The sequence below is a fragment of the Meriones unguiculatus genome, chromosome 8, assembly GCF_030254825.1.
Source record: "Meriones unguiculatus strain TT.TT164.6M chromosome 8, Bangor_MerUng_6.1, whole genome shotgun sequence".
In the NCBI taxonomy this organism is placed as follows: Eukaryota; Metazoa; Chordata; class Mammalia; order Rodentia; family Muridae; genus Meriones; species Meriones unguiculatus.
Genome location: NC_083356.1, coordinates 99,498,955 through 99,519,201, shown reverse-complemented (window position 1 = coordinate 99,519,201; position 20,247 = coordinate 99,498,955). Strand labels below are relative to the sequence as shown.

The following is a 20,247-nucleotide window of genomic DNA, read 5'->3' as shown; positions in this document are numbered from 1 at the left end:
TAGCAAAAAGATGGCTACCAAAGAATCGGGAAGCAGCTCTCATCACAATCTGCAAGCCCTGGATTTTTACCTATCAGGCCTCAAAAATTGTGGGGAGGAGAAAAAAAAAAATCAGTTTCTGCTGTTTATAAACTACCTGGGGTTTGCAGTGTTTTTGACACAGTAGCCTAGATAGACTATCTGGTGAATCCTAAAGCATCCTCTACGCCCAGTCTCTTTTCCTGTGGATGAGTACTGGGCATGCCCACTTTACTACCCCCACCAAAACCTCAAGCAGCCACCAGAAGAAGGTACACTGACATCTAAAAAGCTGAAAATTAAAGTGGGCTTGGGGTTACCTCTCAGGAAAGGAAGGAGAATACAATGAGGGAAAACACAGTGATGTTTCATTCCTAAAACTAAGTAGGGAATACACGGATACCATTACCCTGTAGGTCTCCTTTTTTCCTTACATAGTTTAGAATGTGTGTAAAAACAATTTAAAAAAAATAAAGGAATCAAAAAAATATTATTATATATGTTTTTCTAAGAAGATGCCCTATGCCCAGCAGAACAGGTTTGTGCTTAATGACAGTGCTGCATCATGCATGTTGTTTTACTCTTGGTTTGTCTTGGCTTTTAAGACAAGGTCTTGCTGCATAGCCTAGGCTGGCTTGTAAGTCACTAAGTAAACCAGGCTAGCCTTAAACTTGTGGGCTGGGATCAGAGTCATGCACAGACCACACCACCCAGGATGTGTCTTCGTTTTCCTTGCAAACCAACCTGGTAAGGGAAAAAAACGAGTTTCATCATATTTTGAGATTGATCTTTACTGAGCGATGACTCACTAGATTAAGAACTTTCTCACCCCTCCCTATCACAGCATGCTTTGCTAAATGATGTAGTTAGGTAAACCGAACTGGCATATGGTTGTCCCCAATCCAAAGACATAAAGCTATTTATTGCAATGTAATAACCCCCCCCCCATAATTCCTCGGGGTCTTCTTCCCCTGTAACGGAAGGGGTATTATTCAGGAGGAAAACACACTCAGTTAACAACAGGATGTTTATTTATAAAGGGCCTGCTCTGTGTGGTTCACAGGCTATGAGGACCACTTGACAGAGGAGAAAAACCGGGAGAGGAGTTGCATTGCTTTCTTGATCCATTGAGTCACTGGTTCTGCCAGAGTAGAATATTTGTGTTTCAGACATATTTCAAAATACTAAAAAAAAATACAGTACACGTCTCTGTACACGTTTACATGTTTGTGTGAACTTTAGTAAACAAATTCTCTGCTTATTAAAAAACGTTCATCTGGTTGTACCTACTTCCCAGATGGCTAAGTTAATAAACAAATTGTATATGCTCATTGGTCTTATTTTATTTTGACTTAAATTCCAAAGAGTGATCAAAGAACCAAGAATTCATGGAGTTGCATGGCCAGGAAAACAAAACAGGGCAGCCTAGGAGAGCGCAGCTCAAACAGACTGATAGTGCGTAAGCCTACATGAAATTTCCAAGGCATCTCTGGAGGAACTGTGCTCAAGAGACTGTTAATCTGCTCAACACTAACATGAAACTTCTGACAGCAGCCAGAGGGTCACAGAGACATAAAGAAGAGCGCCCAAAGGAAGTATGGGAGGCAGGAAGGTCAAACTTCCACATGGAGACTGAGCGACGGATGATCCTGATGTTAAGCTCTGGAAAGTAGAGTTTGCCCTTCCTGCCTCTGTACATGCTTGTTTCATTAGTCAAAGCCCAGGTAAGCCTCCACTCCAGGTTCGATGATCTGAACATAACACTTAGACTTTTGCTAAGGCAGGCTTAATTAACTCCACTGAAACCTAAAAGATGCCACGAGGATTACAAAACACACCACCCTTTGCTAGTTGTCAAGTTCAGTTTTGTTAGGCAACTGCCTCACCATCCATCAGCCAACAGAGAAACTGTTGGGGCTTTGTGCCATGATGTGGCTATCTCTACATGTGACCGTGCACCCAGAAACATGAACCATACCCCTGTCTCACACCCACAGAAGGGAACACACCTTGTTGCTTAAAACTAGCCAACTGGAAATGTCTCAGGTCCTGGATCTGCAACCTATGTGTGCTGTAATTCTGGCTCCTAGTGGGGTCTGACAGAGCTGATTCAGGGCTGGGATCTCAGGAATGAGCCCATGGGCAAGTTCTGGCCACTTTAGCAAGACCAATGGCTGCTCTTGAGTTTAGCTTGGCCCACAGTCAAGCATACACACACCTCCTCTTGCCAGGAACGGCGTCCAAATCTGCCTCAAGCCAGAGGAGAAAAGTTGACAATGAGAATTATTTGGAACCGTATTTCTTAGTCCAATAAAAATTCTAAATGTGTCTTCTCCTCTCACATGAGAAGAACCCAACATAGAACCCTATGAATCCTCCTGATGGTGTCTATGTCTAATACAGTCAAACCTCTAGGATGTTAATCAGCCAGGACTACAAGGACTGTGGTCAGTAGAGAATCTGGTATGGAGTGGCAGAATTCATCTGCATTGAGCAGACAGCTGCTAAACATGATGGCTAGTACTCACGTTCAAAGAATATTTTTGTTTTCCTCTCAACACATAGAAGAAAAGCTGGCGGGGGGGGCTCCTACATATGTCACAGCCACATTAGGCTCAAAGCAGGGCCAAAGAGAAGGGCTTTGGCCAGGTAAACAGAAGGATTTTTATTAGATAAACGGAAGTCTAAAGGAAGGTTTCTGTTTACCAGGAACCTCTCGAAATTCACCCCAAAGGGGCAAGGGCATCCAGCTCCCAATCAACTGGCCAGCCAGTGTCGGCTCAAAGACCCTGTGCACCCCACCCCTTGGTTTGGTAGCCTCAGTTTGACCCCCAAAAAAACTTTCTTTCTATTCATGAAGTGGCCAGTCCCGTGAGTCCCCTCTGCCCCACCTATAGCCTCTTGTATCAGCTGACAGCTATAGAACCTGACTGGTCACTGCCACAGAGTCTCCACCTTCAACACACACACCTACCGCTTTGTCCCTCCTGTCACAACTCCTCAGCGTGAGCCTGCTTCTACACGAGTGGCCCCTGGACCCAAAGAACAGGGTGAATGTCTCATGCCAGGAAGCCTACTGAGTGCCTGTCCACTGTGTCCCCCAGTGACCAGTGTACCATGGTCCCGTCTACCCCTCCCAGCTTCTGCCTTTCCAATCATTTTTCAGCCCTACCCACTCTGCTTTCCTGCCATACCCCACTTCCTTCCATGCATCACTAGACACAAAATGCACACACGGTGGCTGTAATGCAGTAGGGAGGGGTTCTCCAGCCCCACCGTGAGGGAGCGGAAGAGGGTTGCAGGCGTCCACGGTGGGAATCTGGCTGAGTACCCTTTCCGCACATGAGCAGCTTTCGGCACTAGAAGCCATCAGAAGCGTGTGTTCGCAGCTTTTACAGGCTAAGAGTCTTACTCTCGTCTTTCCACAGGGAAAAGACTCTATGCTTAGAACATTCTGTGAACAAAGAAAATCCCAGTCAAGAGCAAATACGTAAATTCTTGAGTATTAAAAATAAGCAAACTACTAATCCACCTTTTCAGTGCTACAGACATGTAACATGTTATACTTACATTTTGATTTAGAAGTGGGTATGGGGTTGTGATACACTGACTTCATGGCAAAAAAAAAAAAAGAGGCTTAAATCCATTTGGGTTTTCTTTTCTTTTTTTTTTTTTTTAAAGAAAATCACAGATGTTTAACTTTTTTAAAGCTTTCCAAGTCACCACGCATTCTAATGTGAGTTTGTCTAGTGAACGTCTCAGACTCTCAGCCAAAGCCTGCTCTTGAATATTCTGAAGAGGTAATGTGTTTATACAAACATAAAAAACAAAGTCAACTGGCTGGCTCTGCATGTGTCCCAAACCCAGGAAGGTCAGAATTTAGAGGATACAAGACCCAACCCTTCAACAATGCAAATACACCCAACTCAACTATTCCTGCTTCTTGTGTACAATTTCAAGAATTCACATTAGCTGGACAAATCTCTGTCAACTGCCCAAGGGAGAAAAAAAAGCCTCCCAAATACATTTAGTTCAGGAAGCATTCTTGCAAGGGACTCTCCGGTTTCTGGGTTTCCATCAGAAGTGGAGATTGCCACTATGCACGGTGGTTAGGGAATGAGGCAGACATCATGTAAAACATTCTTACCAGTCTCACTGGGCTCTGAGGGCTTGGACCCTTCTCTGAACGGGACCATAACTGGATCTCCAGGCACCCTGGGGCTCTCCACATACTTGGGCTTCCTGACGGGACCTGCAGTGGGAAGGATCTCAGTGTAACTAATTTTTTCCAGATGCAAGCAGGGTTTCAGAGCATGCAGTGTGTGTCCTTACCAGGACCCAAACACACCTAAAGGAAGGCTAGCCCTTCCCTGTCTTGAATACACAGTCAGTTCAGAGCAGACAAAGAATGTGCAGTGTGGTCTGCCAAAGGAGAACAGGGTGAGCTCCGGTTGGAGAATGTAAGTGCTGACCAAGGCCAAAGCCGCTCTCTTCCAAGGCAGTTTTTCCATGGCTGTCTTTACTGTGTGTCAAATAGGTGCTTCTGACGTGTTCAGCCCGCCTCAGTGGTAAGACATGCTGTGTTGTTCTACTGAAGATACCATTTTCCTCTCCCTGCATTACAAGTGCTTTGGTGGTTTGGTATCTCCAAGTCAGGAGTTGTGAATTACATACTGCTGGCCTCTGGTATCGGCATGCTGAGCCACCAATGAATGTAGACCTCTTATCAGTTTGGTGAGGCACGGGAACTGCATGATGGGTCCAAGCATGGCTGCTTTCCTGGCAGCTGAGGCAGCTGCCCTCAAGTGGGTGTGGCCAGCAGTCCAGCATGCACTTGGGAACACAAGATGCTGAGAGTCTTAGCCAACAGTCTAGCGTGGACACAAGATGCTAAGAGTCTTAACTCCCTCCCCCAAGTACAACTTATCAGAGAAATCTGGAATTTTCATTTTGATTTTCAGTCAGGGTTTGGCTATGTCACTCAGGCTGGCCTAACCTGGCATCCATCAGCTCTGGAGTGATTACAGGCATGTACCACCACACCCTTGGGACTCTATCATTTTCTGATTTTTTTTCCCCCTCCAGAGAAAGCTCTTGGATTTCTTAACCCCCATTCCCTGCTGCTGGGGACAAAGATGCAGTCACTCTGGGAAACGGTTTAGCAGTTGTTCAAACAGTTCCACAGAGTTATCATGTGGGCTAGCAGCTCTGCGCACATGCAGACACATATCACACAGACACTAACACATTGTGTCCACAGCAGCACTTCTGTTATTACCGAAGGTCCATCCACTGATGAAGCAGAATACACTGGGACACTGGAACAGGGAAGCAATGAAACATCCATTCCTGCTGCAACAGGAACGGACTTTAAATACATTATGGCACATAAAAAAAGCCAGTCACAAGAAGCCACATGCTACATGATTCAACCTGTAACTGCCAGTATAGGTGAGCCTACAGAAACCAAGAGTTTGAAAGGTTACCAGGGTTGAAGATATGTAGGCGTGGAGGGTGACGAATAAGAGAATTCTTTGGACAGTAACAAAATGTTCTCAAATTAGAGGTTAGCAATCATTCATAACATGTTTGTGAACACCCTAAAACTATAGTTCTGTATACTTGAATAGGTGAATTGCTTGGTCTATGAACTAGATCGACAGTGACTTGAAAAGCAAAAATAATGGCTATTTGTGCCTTCTAACTATCACATTCCATTTTGGTTCAGAATCACCTGTTTGACCTTGTTACAGTGTGCACAAGGTCACAGGGAAAGAGTGGTGGACAGTAACCCAGGCAGGCTTCCACACTTGCCCTCTCCTCAGCCTGGGCCAGTGCCCTGACCTGGCCAGTGCCTCTGCTTCATCCTCACAGGGGTGATACACACAGACTCTGAACACCCCCGTCTCTCCATCTTCTATGTCTGAAAGAGCTTGTTCAAAACATGGCTTACAGTGAGAGATGCTGCCCTCTAAAGGTTTACTGGAAAAGCACCACTAGACTAGAAAAAGAATCCCACTCCAGCCAGCAGCGATAAAGCTGGCATCTGACACCGACCAGCCATGTTATCAAAGAAGCTTCTTTTTAGAAAAGGATGCCATTTCAAACTTTAGAAAGCATGATCTTTCTGAAATGACTAATGAAGTATTTAAGTAGAAGGCTGTTTGCAAAACTGATTTAACTGTCAGAAGATTTTTTTTTTCCAGTGTAATGTTTACAGAAATGGAGAAGTATGCTCACAGCCTAAGTGGCGGCTGTGGCTTCCTTTACAACAGCATCCAATGTGTATCTAAGGCATGTGTCTGTCCACATTCAAAATGCGGGAGACAGAAACAAAAACGCTAAAGCAGTTGCCAGGAAGAACAGAAACAGCAAGGTGGCCAGAACAGGACACAGAAACAGAATCAGACACATGGGAGCTGAGAACTATATAGGCTTTTTTTGAAGGGAGTCCCTAGCTCCCTTCAACAGCAAAGCAGAGCCCTGCCATGTTGTCTCTTACTGTTAAAGAACAAAGAAGGAAAAACACCCTCTCCTAACAGTTCAGTACTTTCTTAAAATGTGGATGACTTTCCAGGGACAGCAAGTGGTTTGTGAACTGCAGGACAAGGGGCCTTCTGTCAGAGCCTTCTGAAGCCACACCCCTCTGTCTTAAGCATTTGCAATGGATCTGGGTGGGCCTGGAACAGCAGTCCAGTAACCTCAATGACCAGAGAAGCAAAGCCAGGAGGATAGCAGGTTCAAGGCCAACCCAGCTACAGAGTAACTTCCTGGACAACCTGGGTAACTTAGTGATACTATCTGAAAACACATAGTAAAAAAAGCTCCAAGGACTCAGCTTACTGGGAGAGCACTCACCTATCACCACCTTCCATCCAGTCCCTCCTTAAAAGTCTTTCTTACAAGCCCGTGCTTGCCAACCCAGAGGAATGGAGATGGTAAGAGCAGACTTGGGAGTTGGACAAATCTAGGTTCAGTCACTGGACCCTTCCTTCCTCATTCTGACCTCAATATGCCCCAGCAGGGTTAAGAGTCAAACAAGCTAAGCACGTGCCCATGCATTCACTAGCTCAGTCCTAGAAACCTGGGAGAAAAGCACAATGTTCACCATTTTTAGGTCCAATGATTTGCTCCAAGCGCAAAGGAATTCACACAGCCGTTTGCAGGTCTGAGTCCAGGCTTGAGCCTCCACCAGGATTTCTAGATTGGGCCAGTGCAGGTAGCAAAGCTTTTATTCATCCCACGTGGATTTGATCTCCCCTAAATTTTACTAGCAGCAGAAATATTAAAGTGAATATAAACAACTGCTCTCCAGCATGACCCTTTTATTTAAATTGCTTTCCATGAACAGCACAACTGCCAGTGCTGTAAAACAAGAGACATTTATAGGAAGGGAGGTTTTATTCCTGCCCCGATTGATCGTCAGAGAATTCGTGCACACTTTTTATCAAGCAAAGCAGATGAAGGCCCGTTGATCCCCCTCTCCCTCCGGAACACCATGAAAGTCGCAGCACAAGGATTAAACAGAAACAGCCAAGGAAGAGAGACAGCCACACGTGAAAACCAGATGTCTGAGGCAGGAAAGAGAACGCCCCCAGAACAGAGGACAAAGTGCCTCAGAGAAGTCAGGTGTCACACAGTCTCAGAGTCACAGACCAGCCAGACACAGGGGCCAGTGAGGACAACCCAGCAGGGTGGAAAAAAGAGGCCTCTTCCCAAGCCAGGAATATTCCCTCCCTCATCCTGGCAGCTGAATTTATTTCTCTAGAAAGGATGGATTCAAAGCCACTGAGAACTGTAGTGTTAAAAATTAAAAATTAAAACAAACTAGGATTTAAAAAATGTTATACGCACACTGACTGGCAGGCCCAGGCGGCACTCACTGCCTTCCCTCTCCTCAGCTGTGGGAACGGTGACAGACACTTTGGGTTCCAAGGCGAGCCTCTGGGGAAGCTCAGCGCCACAGCTGGCAGACCCCCGACCGTCACACTGTAGGACGGTGAGGACCTCAGCACAGAGTCATCTACCAGTAAGCTGCCGCGGATCCCCACACAGACGCTATCTATCCACTAAAGGCCCTGTCCAGCTAGTCAAGGAGCACTGTGTGTCGGCCAAGCAGGCAGCAGCTTCAGAGTGAGGTCAAGAGACCACACCGGTGGACTCACCCCCCACTGGTCTTCCTTCTCAGTGGAGGAAGCAGCGTGATCTTGGTACCGTCCGTGCCAGAAGTTACTCCAAATACAGCAGCCATACAACTTAGGGACACAGATTATGATTGCAAAGCCAATTTCCCTCAAGCCCCCTCACTCGGGGGAAATGACTGCCCAGCGCATGGCTACACCCAGCTTCCGTGGCTGTCCCTCACGGCCATATCAAGCAGCTGCCCACTGTTAGTTTCCCCAGGTGGTCTTGAGACAGTGTGATGTGAGGTACTGCAGGACCCCACACCACGCTTCATTAGCCATTCCCCACTCCTGTAGGCTATGAAGGTCCGATGGACATGTCCTAGCCTGGTCCAGATTAAAAAGCGTAAGGTAATGGTATTGTCTTTATTGTAGTTTTATTTTTTATTTTTAAACTCAGGGTCACAGTTGGTCCAGACTAGCCTAGAATATACAATTTACCCAGGCTGACCTAAAGAGCACACCCCCCCCACCTCTACCTGTCAAGGGCTGGGGTTGCAGACGTCTGTATTATATCTGGTAAATGGGCTTTTCTTGATCTTACCTTAAGCTCACTCTATAAGGGTTTTATTTTATCTATTTATTTCGTTTGCCTTTTCGAGGCAGGGTTTCTCTGTGTGGGGCTGTCCGGGAACTCACTTTGTAGTCCAGGCTAGCTCAGAGATGAGCCTGTCTCTGCCTTCCAAGTGCTGGGATTAGAAGCCTGTGCCACCACTGCCTGGCATGCCACCTGACTTTAAATCTCTCTTCCTACACCAACCTGCTTTCCCCAGCTCTTTACGTACAATGTGATAGAGAAAGGGGCTCTCAAAATCACAAAGGGCCCTTAAAATCCAAGGAAACAAACAAGAATGTGCCAAACAGAGGATAAAGATCAACAGTCATAAAGTTGTGGGTACCAAGGGGTGGGAGCAGAGCAGCTGCTGTCAGAGTCTTTAACCAGAGAGAAGGCTCTGGAAGACAGTGGCAGAGCCAGCCAGTTACTCCACTCTGCAAAGGGAAGGCGCAGCCTTCTCCCCACCCAGGCTTCTGCCTTTGCATACGTCTCCAAATACGCTCTTTCCCAGCGGCCAGCTTTCCTACTCTTTTTGACATTTTCATCACACAGCTATTCTGCTGCTTGGAAATTGCCATATAAGGAATGTTTTTAAAGGAGGATGATCGAAATAAACCAAGCTGGGCTTTATCTCCAGGCGGGGAAAGAGGAGGGGTGGTGGAGGCTGCTTCTCATTTCAGAGTGTTTCCATTAAAAATAATCCCGTGTGTGTACATTATTTGGAATGAAGGACACCTGAGGCTAGTCACTGCACAGCAGTAAAGGTCGCATCAATTTTATCTGGTCTGTTTTCACCTTATGTTGGAAAGTGTGCACAGGACAAGAGAATCAAAAGGACTAAGCATTGTCTGGATGGGAGCGTACTTTGTGTCTACAGCAAATGTTACTCAGTAGCAAATTCAAACGGCAAACAGAGAGGACTACCAGATCACAATCTTGAGGGCCTTCTGTTGTGTTTTGGTTTCAATTAAAAAGAAATTGGTCAGGCAAGGGGGTGGAAACAGCTCAATGGGCATGCCAGCATGAAACCCTGAATTCTGGTCCCAACACTCACATTAATAAAAACAGGCATGACCACGGGAATGTATCTGCATCCCCGGCACCGTGCGGGGAGAGGCGCAAGAGGTTTGCTGAGGCTTGCTAGCTACCAGCCTGGCTCCAGGCTGGGTGAGAGACCGCGTCACAAAGGCACAAGGCAGAGTTCAACAGAGCAGGAGGCAGAAACTTACACATACACACACCATACAACACACACACACACACACACCTCTTTTCTTAGAGACAAGAGTCTTGCCGTCTAGACCTTGCTATGTAGACCAGGCTGGTCTCAACCGCTCAAGATCCTCCTAAGTGCTACAATTACAAGCATGAACCACACACGGCACCTGGCTAGTCTTGGAGTTTCTTTGAGAAACAGGGTCTCACTGTGTAACTCTGGCTGGCTTCAAACCCACAGCGCACACTCGGCTGGCCTTAAGCTCACAGAGATCCATACTGGATGCTTTGAAAGAACAAGATATGCAGACAGAGCTTCTGAAGTCTGACCCCTTTCCTTCCGGTACCCCCAAAGAGGAGATGGGAGGTGTAGAAAAGTGGCATACAGCTTACGATTGATAAAAGGGGGGGGGCCTCCCAGAGTCAGGAAAAACTGCAGCGGACAGGGACTCTTCAACAGGACCACTCACTCCTTCCTCAAGGAAGGCTAGAGCAGTGCTGGCTGCCCACAGACGTAGGCAAAAGACCAGAGCTAGCCTCTTGGGAGGACTTATTCTGAGAAAGGCAAAGCCAAATAATGTGCCTGGTGGGCAAACCCTGACAGTAGTATTTTTTGTTCTACCAATTAACAATACCTAATTTCCCAAAGAAAACAGCCGTTGGGAGCCGGTGGTGGCTAGAGAGGCATCTCAGAAGTACAAAACATTTGTTGCTCCCAAAGAGAACCCAAGTTCAGGTCCCAGCAGGTCACAGCTGCCTACAACTATAGCTCTAGGAGGATAGGATGTGTCAGTCACCAGCATACATACATACATACATACATACATACAACACACACACACGGTATCTTAAAACCTGGTTTTTGACCACAGACCTGATGTGCAAGTGTAAATTTTCTACCTGATTTCATGTAACAAACCACAGTCAAAACACAAGCACTGAAAAATACTGTATAGTTACTTTCAGGTCATGTATATGCGGTTTATATAAACCACAAGCTCATTGCTTAGGCTTGGGTCCCACCCCTGTGATATCTTACTGGATGTATAAACAACTACTCCAAACACTAGAATCTTCTGACTTCAAGGCAGTTCAGATCAGGTGTAGTCAACTGGTATGAACCAGTTATAAATAAAATGGAGCACCACCAATGCTAATTTTGTGGTGGCCCTGGAAGAAAGATCTGTGTCCTTCCGGAAAGGTCATTTCCTGGTTTCTGGAAGAGACAGGAAAACAGGCAGTGAGGGGATGGCTCTGCTGTTATTCCTACAAGCAGGAAATGAGCCCTGTGTTGCTTGAAGTAGCTGAATACAAAGAGAGAGGCAGGATCCTGGAGATCCTTCTTTCCCAGTGAATTCTGGGAATTAAATTTCCGAGTGTGGTCACCTATACTGCAAACTGGAATGCCCATCTGAGGTATTGCTCACTTCCTGAGGAAGCTTAGCACCAAGTGAAAAGACAAGACAGACAGCTGTCACCAGGTAAAGCACCAGAAGGGCACCACTCCTGAGCTGACCTGAAGGTGAGGGGCGGAGTCACTGTAGGGAAAGCTAAGGGGAGGGGCGGAGTCACTGTAGGGAAAGCTGAGGTGAGGGGCGGAGTCACTGTAGGGAAAGCTAAGGGGAGGGGCGGAGTCACTGTAGGGAAAGCTGAGGTGAGGGGCGGAGTCACTGTAGGGAAAGCTGAGGTGAGGGGCGGAGTCACTGTAGGGAAAGCTGAGGTGAGGGGCGGAGTCACTGTAGGGAAAGCTAAGGGGAGGGGCGGAGTCACTGTAAGGAATGCTTGAAGGAGAGGGGGTGGGGTCACTGTTCGGAAAGCTTGAATGTGAGGGGGTAGAGTCACTGTAGGGAATGCTTGAAGGTGAGGGGGCGATGTTACTGAAGGAAAAGCTTGGGAGGTGGAAGATTTTGTCTGCATGAATTTGACTCCAACAAGAAAAGGGTTGTTTTCAAATAATTTTTTACCTAACGGCTAACAACTAATATCTTCGCAGAAAAAAGAATAAAATTTGCAAATATTTTCTCAAACTTTCATTTAGTATGATGGCCACAGCAAATCTATCCTAACCCTCCACCTGTCAGATAGGAGACTTGAAGTAACGGAAGAGGTAGAGGAAGAGGAGTTGTCAACCCAAAGATTCTCTCCTGTGGGAAGGTTCTCCATTCCTCCCCACTAGCATCCGGGAAAGGGTGAAAGCAGAACAATCCTGGGTCTCACTCTCATTCTCCAATGGCAAGGTAGGGACCAGCCCATCCTCCTTGGCTTTATATTTGATGGGCATGTATGCACACATACTCCACCACCTCTCACCATTTATAGGAACCTTCATGTCCTACCCCACAGAGAAATAGCCACACCAAAGAAACACACAGGAATCATCTGCATCTCATCCGGTCGAACCTGCCTGCAACCCCTCCACCTAATCTGCCAGCACTGACATCAAGAGTGGGAAAAGGCCTGAGTGATGCAGACTAAGACCACTTTCAGAGAGAAACATCTATGAAGAATTTTAAGTGGAAAGGTTTACAGGTATGATTAGAGTTGAAAGAAGACTAATTATAGTTCTTGGTTCCAATCTGAGAGCTGGAGTGTCTCTTAATTGGCGAAGCGCCAGGCCAGCATGCATAAAGCCCTGGGTTCGATCCCAGCACTACCTAAGATCAGACGCCGTGGCCCAAGTGTAATCCCAGCACTTCAAAGGTAGAGGCAGGTGGCTAAAGAGTTCAAGGTCATCCTTGGGTACATAGTAAGCTCAAGGCTTGTCCAGGCTACATAAAATCCTGCCTCAAAACTGCACTGATGATGGTGGAAATCACAGTTAACAAAGCCCCCTCAGCCTACATGGATTACAGAGACCCTCAATGACACCTAAGGCCACCCTACCCCCGACTCCGTGCATACCTTGTAGGACAGCTAACCCCTTCACACAAAACAAGCTGCGAAGGAGGCAGAAAGATTGCCAGTACGACTACAAAATGGAAAACAGTTGATGCTTTCATACAAAATTACACATACTAACTATATAATCCTGCCAATTCCACTCCTCAGTCCCTGCCAAAGAAAAAGGAAACGTATGTTTATTCAAAAGCCGGTGTGCACATACTTATAACAACTTTATTTATAATCCACCAAAACTGGAATCCAGCCCAGCGTCTTCCATCTGGCAAATGGACAGACAGTGGCGTGAGCACGCAGTGGACCGCTTAGGAGTCAGGTAGTAACAGTTTCTTGCTACCGACTATGACACGGATGAATCTCAAGTGCACCCAGCCAAGAAGCGGGACTCTTAAGGGCTATTCACTGGCTGATACATCACATTCTGAGAAGACAAAATTCCACTTCTGGAGAAGGACTATGGTGGCCAGGGCTTTGGGGGTACACCTGACCAGAAGAGAACAGCATGGACATACTGGGATGAAGGAACTGGTCTCCATCTTGATTGTGGCGGCATTTATGCAATTTCAATGTATTTGTTGAAGCTGAAGATCTGTGCAAAAAGGTGACCCCATCTTCCTCTTCTCTCTTTCCTGTGGGCAGGGGAGGTGGACATGCATGTGACTACTTAAACGAAGTATTCGAGAGGCCGTCAGGTAAGGCTGTGTTAGAAGTGTGTGATAAAATAAGACATGTCCATGATCAAGCCGCTTGATTTCTAGAGGTCTGCAGAGATTCAGAAGTAAGATAAGGAACACCGCAGGTTATCCAGACAGGTCCCAAATACATGAATCCTTGTAAGAGAAGTAAGGGCAGGAAGACTGTCACACAGGGAAAAGATTATGAAGTGAAGATAGAAGCAGAGAATGGAGCAACGTGGCCACAAGCCAGAAACATCTAGAAGCTCTGAAGCTACAGAAGGTAAGTTCTTCCAGACAAGGGCTCTATGAGAGCTAGGCATCCACTGCTGAAACCACCAAGTAATAATCACATGCCACTGTGACCCCAGGGAACACTCTCTTCGGTACTGATACGGGAGCACAGCTTTGCCTCCAGCCCTCTCCCCAACCCCTCTCCTATGAGGGCCAATTTCGAGTGACTTAGGTACCTCGGAGTAATCTGGGCTCTTAACAAGAAAGGGCAAAAAATGTCAAACCTTGTACGGGTTTGACTGCGCCATACTTAAAGCCAACTTCAATCCTAATAACACACATTTTTTGGCCCTAATCTCACTTTTCCTGGGTTGTGCTTATCCACTCTCCTATAACCTAAGCAAAACTTAGAACTAAATGAAGAGCTGAAATAAACTCAAAGAACTGACATGTGTTAGAGGAAGGTCCAACTGTGTTTTCAATTGTTGACTTCAGTGCCCTGAGCTCTGGTTAGCGTCCTGCCGTGGGTATTGTTATAATGTTGACCTACTCCTGTAACCATGTGATGAGAAGGAATGTTCCCCAATTATCCCTGATTGGGGTTAAAAGGCCTACACCTGGGCAGGGCAGAAGGAGGTAGGTGTGGCTAAGGTTCTCAGGTTTTGGGGACAGAAGGATCTCAGGAAAGAAAAAGAGGAAGAGGAGGGAGAGAGCCACCATGGTTTAGCTGGGAGAAGCACTTGGCTGGCGTGGATGAAGGAAGTGGCCCAGATGAGAGAGTAAGCAAGATTTTATGGAATTATGGATGGGAAGTAGCCCAGATAGAAATTATTAAAACAATTGGCCTGGGATAGGGCTAGGAGGTAAGGGTACTCTAGAGGGTTAATATCTGCCCTGCTTCAGGTAAGCTAGGGCTATTCTAAAATCTATCAGCTGTCTGTGTCTTTTATTGATTATAATAGCAGGTTAGATAATACCACTGTAATAATAATAGGGCTAACAATAAACATTATTAGATTATACCTTTAAATTCACCACAACAGAAAAGACTGTGTTATATTTAGTAATAAGCTTGTCACTTCTGTCAGAACCAGAACCAGAGAATATATATAACAGTGAATCACCAGTTTTTTTTTTTTTTTTAAAAAAAAAGTAGTAGATGGAGGAATAGATGAGCAGCCTGTGGGGCCTATCTGAATTGTGTGGTTCTCGGCCTTAGATAAAATTCATGTTAAATATGATTTTAAATTAGTTAATAATTAATTTAAAAACTTAAAAACTTAATTCAAAGGCTATGGGAAATATGCTTTAAAATAACTAGAATACACTGAAAAGCAATTTAAAATTTATTTTATACATCAGCTGTAAATAAAATGTCCCTCTCAGAAATTAAAGGCTCATCTTAAATTGGTTTCTCCACCTTGTTAAGGTCAAGCCTTTCTTTCAAAATATTAGCAGAAGGAAAGGGACTCACTCTTTTTCTCCAAGTCCCTGCTTGTCCTCCAGTTCCTACCCAGGTGGCATGGCTACCCATGATGCACCACTGCCTGTGTCCTTGAAAGCACCTCAAGGCAGCTCACTGCTGTGCTGCTGCTGTCTGTGCAAAGGAAGCACGCTGGCCTCCTCCACTAAGCGGTCTCTGCAGCCAGGACCTGATGGGACACTGGCAATAAGCAAAATGCAGACTGGGCTTGCGTCAGACAAGCGTGCTTGATGCTGAGGTCACTGAAAAGCACACATCTTCTTCTTGCTGAAACACCTCCTGCAGACGTCATACAGTGACGTTCTGGGCCGAGCTATCAGTCACTCTAGAGTACATACAACACACCTCCTGCCATCCCCTGAAGTGACCCAGACAACTGAAACCCCCTCAGCAATGGGGTTGGCTCTGTCAGTGTTCTGGGTCCAAGCCACAACAGAAAGGATTTCCACACCGAACTCAACACAGTGGGACTTTTATTGGTGAAAGCTGCTACAACGTATCTCATCTCCCTATGAAAGCGGAGATTCACATTAGTTTGAGAATGCCTGACCTTACATCTATGCTTTCAAAAAGACCTGTGTAAGTGTGTGCACACAGTACCCATGCGTGTACACACACAGAGGCCAGAAGAGAGCAATGGGTCCCTCAGAGTTGTAGCTGGAATTACCAGGCACTTGCCAGATCCAAACTCAGGTCCTCGAGACTGAGCAGAAAGCAATCACTGAGCCCCTCACAAGCGAAGCTGCTTTTAAGAACTGTAGCTGATTACTCTAAAGTATCTAAACTTGGTGCTATGCTATGCTATGCTACCACCAGCCTCTCTTTGAAGAACAAAACTGATTTTTCTTTTAAAAACTTGCTGCTAGAACACTTAAGCATCACAGAATTGAGCAGGAATTGTCCCTGGAACGCTCAGTATTTACCACAAGGTGGTGCTGCTCTGATGCCAGTTTCTGACAAAGGCTCTGAGGCTTGCTGGAGAGGTTTCTTCAAGAAATGACTGCTGGCCTAAAGAAGTCTGAGGTCCCGGGTGTTTTAGACAACTCACACGTGCTCAGCAGTTTATACTAAGGAACTGGATCTCAGAGGCAGAACTTCCCGCTCCTTTTACACCTGACTGAACAGAATAGATCCTGAACAGTACCCCCCACGCAGACAGGTCCCAGTCTCACAGAGCGCCAGCCAGGCACCAAAGCAGGTGCAAAGGCCTGCGCTACACACAGGAAATTCATTCAGTTGAGCACACTTAAACCCATACAGGCATGAATGAAAGGGGAAGAGGCAACTCTCAGGATAAGGAACAGGCCCCAGCAATTTACAGAGATACTCCGCTCCACTCAGATGTGTAGAGTTCTGCTCCCACCCTTACCTGTGGGCTGGGCACAGTGACCATCCAGAGAACAAAGTGTGTCCCTGATGCGGTCAATGGAAACAGGGAGAGAAGGAGACAGGGTAACTTCCATGGAAAGAGTGAACGGCCACAACCTCGGCCCGATGATTAAGATCAACACGAACAGAGGGAAACTGCACTGTGTGAGGTGAAAAGAAGCCACCCCAGCTCTGTGAGTCCCGCTCGAAATTCCTACGGTCTGGCCAACTGTGGGAAAAACATCAGGCACATTCCAACAGGCAGGCAACCTACAGAATACCATTCCAAAACCACCAGGGTCGTCAGAACAAAAGATGTCTGAGAAATTGTCACAGTCAAGAATCTATGGAGTCACCTTTCATCCCAGCAGAGGTAGGCAGGTCTCTGGGTTCAAGGCCAGCCTGGTCTACAGAGAGAAACTCTGTCTGAAAAACAGGAAAGAAAAAAAAAATGGAGACATGATATCTGAATGTGATGTGGTAATGTGGAACAGGAAAAGAGCATTAGCGATGGGAAAAACCGACAGACTTTAGTAGCTAGCAATATTGGTTCACTAATTAGATCAAATGTATCACATAGCATTCCGTGTTGGAGGAAACTGACCACAAGATACATGGAACTTCCTTATACTATTCCTGCAACCTCTCCACAAACCTGAGAGTATTCCAAAATAAATATTTATAAAAAGAGAAAAAAAAAATCAAAGCTCACCCAAGGCTCAAATAGTAACGGGCAGATGCGTTCGGAGGCGGAAGCGCCTGTGAGACGGAGGTAATCGTGTCCCTGTAGTCCCAAACACTCACCTTACTGTGGCGGACACAGGATAAGCAGAAAAGCTTGCCTTCGCTGCTAGTCACAGAAGGACAAGGGCGGCAGTGTGGGGCTCCATGTCCTCTGTGCCAACTCAAGCTCTAGAGACTGTTGAGGGCTATGGCCACTGCCCTGGGGAGCAAGCCGGTGAGTTGGCTTGAGCCAGGCTTTGAAATCAAAGGAGAATTCAGGTCCTAGCCAGTTACTGCCTGGGTGTGTAACCGTCAGCAGAGCAACCACCTAATCCAGGCTCGACACCAACTGGAGATGGGGCCGATACTTACCTCGAGGATTAAAAATGTGTGTGCTGTGTCTAGCCCTGACTAAATCCTAATTCTCCATTCCTAAGAGGCAGAAGTCAGGGAAAGCCATGGTCTAGGCCTGAATGAAACCACTGGGTGCTTGCCAGCTTACATCCGTGACCACCAAAATGTATATTGTCCATGGCTGCTTTGTGCCACGTAGCCAAATCGAAGGGCTGCCACAGAGACCACGGTGGCCTAATGCAGCCCGTGCCTGACTCAGGGCAGAAGCTGGCCAACTCTGCTCAACTGTCCAGTCACTAACAGATGCTTTCCAGTCCTTACTACACTTGACCCTCAACGTCCTGAACTGCCTTCCTCCTGGAAGCCAGAACCCTAAGTGTGGGTTCTGGACTCTCACTCCCTAGTGCTCTCTGTAAGAGGAACTCCATGGACAGGGAATCCTGTCCCTGACATGCTCAATCAAATTGGTCCATGTGGTAGTGAATTACACCCGCCCTACACTTGGATTCCAACAGAAGTAGCATTACTTAGACCTAGCGCCTTAGGACCCATTAGTGCCTTGGAGTTTGTATTTTTAAAAATGCAGGAGAACTGCACGAACACTGTATCTGAAGGAATACAATGTAAAGGTACAAAGAACAACAACTTTTTTTTTTTTAATCCAGATTCATCTCGAAAACAAAGCTGGAGTCCTAGCAACTTTCCCAAATGGCTCTGCGCAGATCCCTAAGCTCTGGACGGCTGGGCCGAGGGGGAACACCCCGCTGCTCTGCCAGCATTGTTGTGTGATGATACTTTTGCCCGGGCCCCGAGCCACCGTCTATATTCTAATGCCGAAAAATCTCGTGTGCAAATGTGTCACTGTAACCTGGAGCTCCTTTTTCCTAACATTTTCTCAGACCAGTTCCCCCTCCCTACAGAGAATGAAGCTGCTGCGCTGCCTACCAATCGCTGAGCAAAAGTCCCAACCGGTCTCAGCTCCCAGCTGGCAAGTAGAAAAGAGACATTGCCCTAGACCGCAAACCCCTTTCATCCTACTGTATAAAAACAGTCAAGGGACATTACTGACCGAAAAACAAAATAACAAAATGCTTAAATCCTTCCTGGCTCCAAGACATGGCAGCAACAGTTTCCATCTTCCTCGCTAATGCTACTTGTTCCTCTAGTCTCAGGCTCCAACCACCTGAACCACATTTTCACACACCATCTAAGCAGGGGGGAGGGGTGCTCCATGGTCAACTAGATGTCCCTTAGGAGCTTCCTCTTTGCCACGAACCTCATCTACTAAGGGCCTCTTCTAACATCACACAACAGGGAACTGTCCTAGCTTCCAAACAACAGATCCTCCCTCTTTTCCATGAGGTCACAACGTCCATTAGACTCTTCCGTGTCTTCGCCATCGCAGTCTCTCGCTAAACTGGGTGTTGCCTAGAGCTTTCGGGCCAAGTGTTTGTTTTCCCTCTGTGTCTCCCTCGTCCCTATCCCGGAGTCTACAAGGCTAACATTCAGAAAACCCACATGAAACACATGTTTATGGAAGCTCACGAAGCCGCTGACTGAAAGATAGACTCAGAGTGCCTCTGAGGCCACTTGGAAAAATAAACATCACCACCAGAGCACCACCTCTGCCTCCACGCTGTCTTCTGATGATGAAAAGGATCCTGGAGCAGCCTCCTGCTAATGAGTCCAGGAAAACTGGAGCAGAAAGGGACCTTTGAGCACGTCACATAAAAGACATAGCAAGTAAGAAGAACCTCTAGGGTAAAAGAAGAAAAAAATAGGATGTCAACCATAAAGATGAAAAGATGCAAAAACACAAGTAAAAGTATGATTCTCTTAAGTAATCTGCTAGAACGTTCTTCCTTGCTTCAGAGCAAATGCATGGGACATTTTATTTTCCATCTTCTGTCTAGCACCGGAAATCTAAGAGCCAGCAGTACTAACCCACCACAGCTTTCAGGAGACAAGTAAGAATTTGTTTTTCCTTTTTCAACAGTAAATTGCTTAGTAAAATACCACAAACTGTAAGAAAAAGAAATAAGGGTGAGAGAGATGGCTCAGCATTAAAAATGCTTGCTGCTTTCCAAAAACAGGAGTTCGGGTCCAGGCTCCCATTTCAGACAACTCCAGGGAGTCTGTAACTCCAAATGGCCTCTGCTGGTCTCTTCAGGGGGGGTGCCTGTGTGTGTGCATGTGCATGTGTGCTCGCGCACGTATGTCAAGAGCACAAACACATATAAGCACATTTTTTAAATCTTACAAAAAGAGTGCACTGTAAAGCCCAAAGTCAGGAATTGGACAGGTTTCCTTGATGTGGCCCACTCATTATTTCTTCTCGTCTCACACTCCTCCAGGCTCACACTGCTTCATCTTCATCGCTTTCAATAAAAGCAGCCACAGGAACAAGAATAAACACCTGTGGGGCCCTGGGCTGGGAACAACACATGTTAAGGGATGAAAACCAATTCAGGATCTGGCAAGACCCTTTCTCCAGGAGCTACGGATGGAGCAAGTCGCTCCCAAAGCCATGGCCAGAATGTT

The 20,247-nt window shown here is 46.4% G+C and overlaps 1 protein-coding gene across 7 annotated transcripts in view; it reads right to left on the bottom strand.

The window, feature by feature from the left end:
- Positions 1-20,247, bottom strand: part of Tanc1 (tetratricopeptide repeat, ankyrin repeat and coiled-coil containing 1) — a 226,287-nt gene that overhangs the window by 76,067 nt on the left and 129,973 nt on the right. For 6 of the 7 annotated variants that reach the window (XM_021638947.2, XM_021638975.2, XM_060390219.1 and 3 more), the window contains one exon: positions 4,166-4,270. The exons of the other annotated variant lie outside the window; for it this stretch is intronic. In XM_021638947.2, coding sequence (XP_021494622.1) covers positions 4,166-4,270 — 105 coding nt within the window. The remainder of the gene's footprint in view (positions 1-4,165; positions 4,271-20,247) is intronic. 7 annotated transcript variants of the gene reach the window in all.